The 6,413-nt window shown below is 45.8% G+C and overlaps 1 protein-coding gene across 1 annotated transcript in view; it reads left to right on the top strand.

The window, feature by feature from the left end:
* The first annotated feature begins 292 nt into the window (after window positions 1-292).
* URB1 (URB1 ribosome biogenesis factor) overlaps window positions 293-6,413 on the top strand; it is an 83,739-nt gene continuing 77,618 nt past the window's right edge. The window contains exons 1-4 of the mRNA XM_077293972.1: window positions 293-699; window positions 1,986-2,125; window positions 4,625-4,776; window positions 4,894-5,026. Coding sequence (XP_077150087.1) covers window positions 561-699; window positions 1,986-2,125; window positions 4,625-4,776; window positions 4,894-5,026 — 564 coding nt within the window. The 5' untranslated portion in view covers window positions 293-560. The remainder of the gene's footprint in view (window positions 700-1,985; window positions 2,126-4,624; window positions 4,777-4,893; window positions 5,027-6,413) is intronic.

Here is a 6,413-nt window from a genome sequence, read left to right as displayed (position 1 = left end):
GTGATCTACATGCACTATTTCTAATTAATTATTTTCTTAGTGTAGGGTATATGCTCAGTGTTTTTTTCTTGGGTTTTATTATATAGATAATCATATAGATGAATAAAACCTCCCAGCCCTTTGGTAGCTTCAGGTGCACAGACTTTCTGACAGTTCCTGGCAGGCCATCGTGTATGGGCACTGTAGGGCTCACTGCTGGCACTGCGCATGGCACCAACAATGCAGCAGCTGCTGAGGGGGAGCCCACACTGCCACTCCGTGGTTATAACTGGTACTGCAGGTCCTATTCCTCCGTCTATAGAGGCGCCTTGTGTCCAGTATTTTGTGGCTTTTACAGAACGGATTCTAGCATGGCGTCAGCCCCATAATCTACATAAAGTGCTGCCGCTGTCAGCTACAGTTCTGACATCATGTGTTATCTATAGTAGTCTGTAGGTTGTTGTCTCCGGAACCTATTCACACTGGTTCTTGTTTCCAGGGGGAGCGTGTTGCGCACGGACTGGTTCCTGTCTGCTGTTCCCACGTGTTTTGCTGCTGCAGCTGACAGCAGGGAGCGGATCATGGGGAAGAAGAGGAAGAGTTCTGGAGCCGCCGAGGAGACCCCCGGGCCCGAGGCCAAGAAAGCCAAGACCCCGGAGGTGGAATTCACAGGGACCGTCTTCAAATCCTTATTAAAAGACCCCCAGACTGCACTGAGAGGTGGGAGAAGTGTGCACACAGGGCCAGCAGCCGGGCCAGTGCCTTGTGATGGGGGCACGGCTGTGGTGACCACTAGTATGGCCGCCTCACCCTTATAGCTACTGATCTAAAGGGGTTTCCATGCAGCGCTTTAGGAAAGCTGGGTGACACTCTAGGAGCTGTGATAGTGCACGTTTGCTCTCCTGGGGTGTTGGGTCATCTCTATCGGAGGCCAATCTAATAGATCATGGGGGTCTGACACCTGGCGCCCCCATAATCCGCTGTCTGTAGTTCTGCATCTGCCGGATGGACACAGTATACAGACTAAGGCCGGTGTGACACTTGCGAGTGCAATGCCAGTCTCTCTGACCAATACCCGGCACTGGGACCGGAGCGTTCAGCTGCATAGAAATACATGTAGCCGCCCACTCTGGTCCGAGTGCTGGTGGCAGTGCTGGGTATTGGTGCGAGAGACTGGCATTGCACTCGCAAGTGTCACTCCGGCCTAAGAAACACAGCGCCACACACAGTGTAGTGCCCGTTATCAGGTACTGCAGCTCAGATCCCATTTACTTCAATAGGAGCTAAGCTGCAGTACCAAGAATGGCCACTACACAGTGTACAGAGCCAGAACAGCAGACTGCCGTACACTGTATAGTGGTTTTTCTCAGGTCTTGCAGCTCAGATACCATTCACTGCAATAGGAGATAAGCTGCAGTACCGGGAACAGTCACTACACAGTATATAGACCAAGAAACACAGTGTCGCACACACTGTAGTAGCCGTTGTCAGGTACTGCAGCTCAGATCCCATTTACTTCACTAGGAGCTAAGCTGCAGTACCGAGAACGACCACTGCACTGTACAGAGCCAGAACAGCACAGCGCCGTACACAGCATAGTGGCCATTGTCAGTTACTGCAGCTCAGATCCCATTCACTTTAATAGGAGCTAAGCAGCAGTACCAAGAACGGCCCCTACACTGTACAGAGCCAGAACAGCACAGTGCATAGTGTGGTGGTTGTTCTTAGGCACTTCAACTAAGATCCCATTCACTTCAATAGGAGCTGCGTTGTAGTACTGAGAACGGCCACTACACGTGGCATGGCGCCGTGGTATTCCAGCTCTGTACTCTGTGTTCATCCATTCAATACTGGAACTACGCTCAGCGGATTGCGGGGGCGCCGGGTGTCGGACCCCACAGATCTGATATTCGTAATACAGATGTTTATTGCTGAAGTGACGTGATCTGTAACCTTTGTATGTTTATAGTTTATTTCTCATTTTTATATTCTGTTGTCTTTTCAAGGTTTGCAGCAATTTCTTGAATTCTCAAGGAAATTGCCGAATCCTGCGCTGTACGACGTGGTGGAGGGTTATATTAAGATATCTGTGGAGTGCAGTGAAGTCCTGAAACTTTTGGAAGGAGAAAAACGTCCAGAAAGTGAAGTGAGTGAGCGATGTCCAGAAACGCAATGTGCTTTATTGTTTATATAGTATCCGGGATTAAAGGGAACATGTCCTGTCCTATATACACTGGTTAATGGGATTATAGGGTTAATCTGCCGGTAAATAATGTAGTAGAAGTACACCCTGCCTGTCTGTGGTAGTGGAGCAGCAGCTGCAAGGAGAAAATGAACTTTTATTCTGTCTGCAGCCGCTCACTGTGCAGGGAGCAGTGACAGTCACCGCTCAGCAGACAGTGAGCGCTGCCGTAATCGCTTCCCGACACTGTGATTGACAGTATACTCTGCTTACACCCAGTGCAAAGCAGGCTGTCAGAGTGCAGGCGGAGTGATTACAGCTGCGCTCCCCGTATACTGAGCGGTGACTGTCGCCGCTCCCTGCACTGCCCCCATGACCCTGTAGCTGCTACACTAAGACAGGCAGGATTTCAATGCTATTTACCTGAATATTAACCCTATACCTGCAGGTAAATAGCATTTCTCCAGGTGACTGCTTCCCTTTAATGATCAGACAATTTTTCATTTTGCCTCTCCTATTTTTACCGGCTATGATTTTATTTATTTTTTTTTCATTGACATGGCTGTATGATACTTTGTTTTGTGCAGGACAAATTATATTTTGTATTTAAATTGTATTTTTTTTTTTAGCACTGTAGTAAATTACTGTGCAATGTATTATTTTCTTTTTCTTTTTTGCAATTCAAATATCAAAAAAACTTGTATTTAAAAAAAAAATAATAATAATAATAATTTTTATTGTTTACATTTCACCCCAAACAAAAATAATAAGCTGTTGAATTAATTATCTAGGTTTTTATGGTTGTGTGGATACTAATGTGTCATTATTTTGTTGTTGTAATATATTTATATTAAAAATAAAAATATATATTTCATTTTTTTTATATTGGAGCTTATAATTTTTCATTACCTTTATTAAACATATTCTTTTACAGATGTGTTATACATGTTTTTATTCTTTTTTTTCTTTTTTTTTTTTTAAATAATTTGTCCCCCAAGAGATCATAAAACATCTCTGGAGAACATTTTTTTTTCTCATTGTTCATTTCTTCCCACTGTAACTTGAGCATCCATAGGATCCTGTTGTGCCAAGCGTCACTAGCAGAGCTGATCTGAGTCTGCTTGGAACCATCAGCTCTGCTATGTTGACTGAGACCCAGCTATCATATGATTATCAGTTCATACAGAAGCATCGGCACTACCGGAACATCGGCACTACCGAAACATCGCCCCTGCAGATGCTTCTGTTCACTGTTTGGCACTTACTAAGCAGTTTGTAGCTGACAAAGCAGAAGTGGTAATAAACCACTTGTAATCTCCCTGGGTACAGGAAAAGACACATTGTTAGAAATAAGAGCTAACACTAGTGACTGCCATTCAAAACTGAACACAGGCGTAGAAGTGCTTGTGACATCTACTTAAATGCAGCAGGCTCAGTAACCTGCATAGCTAATGTTCTCTTTTAGATGAGTAGCCATTTGTTTCAGTGCCTACACCCGGAAAGACCCGTGAATCAGTTCTGTCTGTAGCTACATTTTCAAGGATTAAAGAGGGGCAGTATTACAAGAACTTGGCTCTGGATGTGCTTGTTCACTGTTTGTCTTAGGCTATGTTCACACGTTGCGTTTTTTGCTGCGGATTTTTCCGCAGCGTATTTGATGAAATCCGCAGTGCAAAAAGTACTGCGGATTTATCGCGTTTTTGTGTGCGTTTTCCACTGCGGTTTTAGACACCTGCGGAATTTTAACATGGAGCAGGTGTCAAACCGCTGCGGATTCTGCACAAAGAATTGACATGCTGCGGAATGAAAACCGCAGCGTTTCCGCGCGTTTTTTTCCGCAGCATGTGCACTGCGTTTTTGGTTTTCCATAGGTTTACATTGAACTGTAAACTCATGGAAAACTGCTGCAGATCCGCAGCGTCCAAAACGCTGCGGATCCGCAGCAAAAAACGCAACGTGTGAACATGGCCTTAGAAGATACGATCTATCCCATGGATAAGTGATAACTTATTCCAGCCGGAATAACCCATAACTCGGGACAACCTTTTCTTAAATATTATATTCCCCAGTGTAAAATAAGAATGATCTATACTCTCCTCCTGCAACGTTTTAGTGATGTTGGCGCCGGGTTCCCCGAGGCTCTCATGACTTTATGCAACGTGACCCCTGCAGCCAATCAGCATCCGCTGATGGACTGCAGTTTGAGGTCCTTCTTAGCGAAGTATGACTGCATATCAATGTCACCCCATTTTCGTGAGACCTGCGATCAGCATCTTTTCATTTTACGTTGGGGAATATAGTTTTTAAGAAGTTATTGTGGACAACCCCTTTAGGGTTCATCTATGTTATAATTACATATAATTATGCACCGGTATATATTTTTCCACCTTTTTCCTTTACACTTTTTATATTTCTGTGAACTGAGGATAAAATGTTATTCAGAATTTCCATCTTATTTTTTAGATGATGATAATTATCCAAGTCCTGGAAGCCATCTTGCTGCGGACAGCGGGTGACCTGACCCATCTCGGGGCTGCCGGGGTCAACATAGTGAAGAACTTGTTGAATTCACACATGAAACTGATCTACACATCCGTCTACTCCTCTACCCACAGGTAAAGCCCCGCACGTGTAGTGACATGGCTCCTCCGCTATTTACTGAGAAGGAATTTGATTCTCGTTGTGATCAGAGAATGTAACGATCACTTTCCTTTTTTCAATGACTTGCACAGGATGTCGCGACTCGGCCTAAATTTACTCTCCGCAATGGTCACGCAAGGTCCGGACTGTGCCAGGGACGTCTTCAGCCATTTCGATTTCACGAACAAGTTTTTACCAGGATTGCTAAAAAAGAGAGATAAACAGGTAAGAGGCCCCAGCGGAGTATTGTAACACTCGGAGAGACTCCGGGATCCACTTCTGTGCTGGATTATCAGCATCCGGACTGTGCTTACTATTCCATGGATGGACCAGAGAGAAGGTCCCCGCTGATCCCCCTTTATTAGCCAGAGTGCAGAATTAAAGCAAACAGCTTCTTCCCTCTAGAGGACCTGACTCCCCCATGCTGTACGGATCACTGATTTTAAAGGTTTCCGTAGATTTGGGGTGTGCTGCTGTAGTATTCCGTTCAATGATTCCCCGAAGTGGCGGCTTAAAGAGGTTCTTCACATTTTAGACAAGTGTTCCCCAAACAGACACTAGTACTCGCCCTCCCCAAGTCTGTTACGGTACCCCTGACGCTGCTCCCATTTCTTCTCCAGCCAATCGCTGAGCTCAACGCCTCTGCCCATGTAGACCAAATGGGCTGCAAAGCTCAGAGATTGGCTGCAGCACTGATGTGGCATCACTGCTGCTGTCAATATACACAGAGATGGGAGCAGCGGTGAGCAGCCAGCGCTAGATCAGGGAAGGTGAGTAATACCTGTATTTATGTGATTACTAGTATCTGATAATTTAGAGATCACTTTTCTGAAAGTCGAAAAAAACCTTTTAAAAGGGATGTTCCTCAATAGACATTTATCGCCTATTTGCAAAGCAGGAGAAAAATGTCTGATCACTGGAACCCCGCCATGGCCGGCGAGAGGGAGTTGGAATGGAACTGCGCCTGTGGATGTATCTCGACTGCTCCGCTCCGTGTCCATGGAGCTGATGGAAAGAGCCAGTTGCTTTCCGTTGAGTGGAGTAAGACTGCTCCAGTGATTGGCATGATCACCAGAGTTGAGCGAATTTGATCGGGTCCCTCCTTATTCGGCAAGCTATAGCGCTTGCCTAATAACCTGCAGAGGGAACCCGGATACATGGAGCGCGCCGGCTGATCGGCGCCGCAGCTGCATGTGTCGTGGCTGTCACTGTCACAGCATATGCATGGAGAGCCTGTGTGTTGGGCTGTCCATGCATGGGTTGTGACAGTCACACAGCCGCAACGCATGCAGCTGCGGCGCCGATCAGCCGGCGCGCTCCATGTATGCAGCTTATTCGGCAAGCGCTATAGCTTGCTGAATAAGCAGGGACCAGATCAAATTCGCTCAACGCTATTTATCACCTGTCCTTTAGATCCATGGGAAATGTCCAGGGTGGGACACTGACAGATGCTGTCCAATCCATGTATGCATTTCAGATGAAAAATGTCTCCAGGAAATGAGTTGCATGGGAGACTAGTTGGACGAGCGGTTTTCCGATGGCTTTTTTCTTACTTTTTAAATATGGACCAAAGTGGTCCTAAAATGAAAAAAAGCAAAACACATATCACAGG

This window comes from Ranitomeya variabilis, chromosome 3, assembly GCF_051348905.1.
Source record: "Ranitomeya variabilis isolate aRanVar5 chromosome 3, aRanVar5.hap1, whole genome shotgun sequence".
NCBI classification, from domain to species: domain Eukaryota; kingdom Metazoa; phylum Chordata; class Amphibia; order Anura; family Dendrobatidae; genus Ranitomeya; species Ranitomeya variabilis.
The sequence above is the reverse complement of the archived record's forward strand: the minus strand, read 5'-3'. Positions and strand labels throughout refer to the sequence as shown.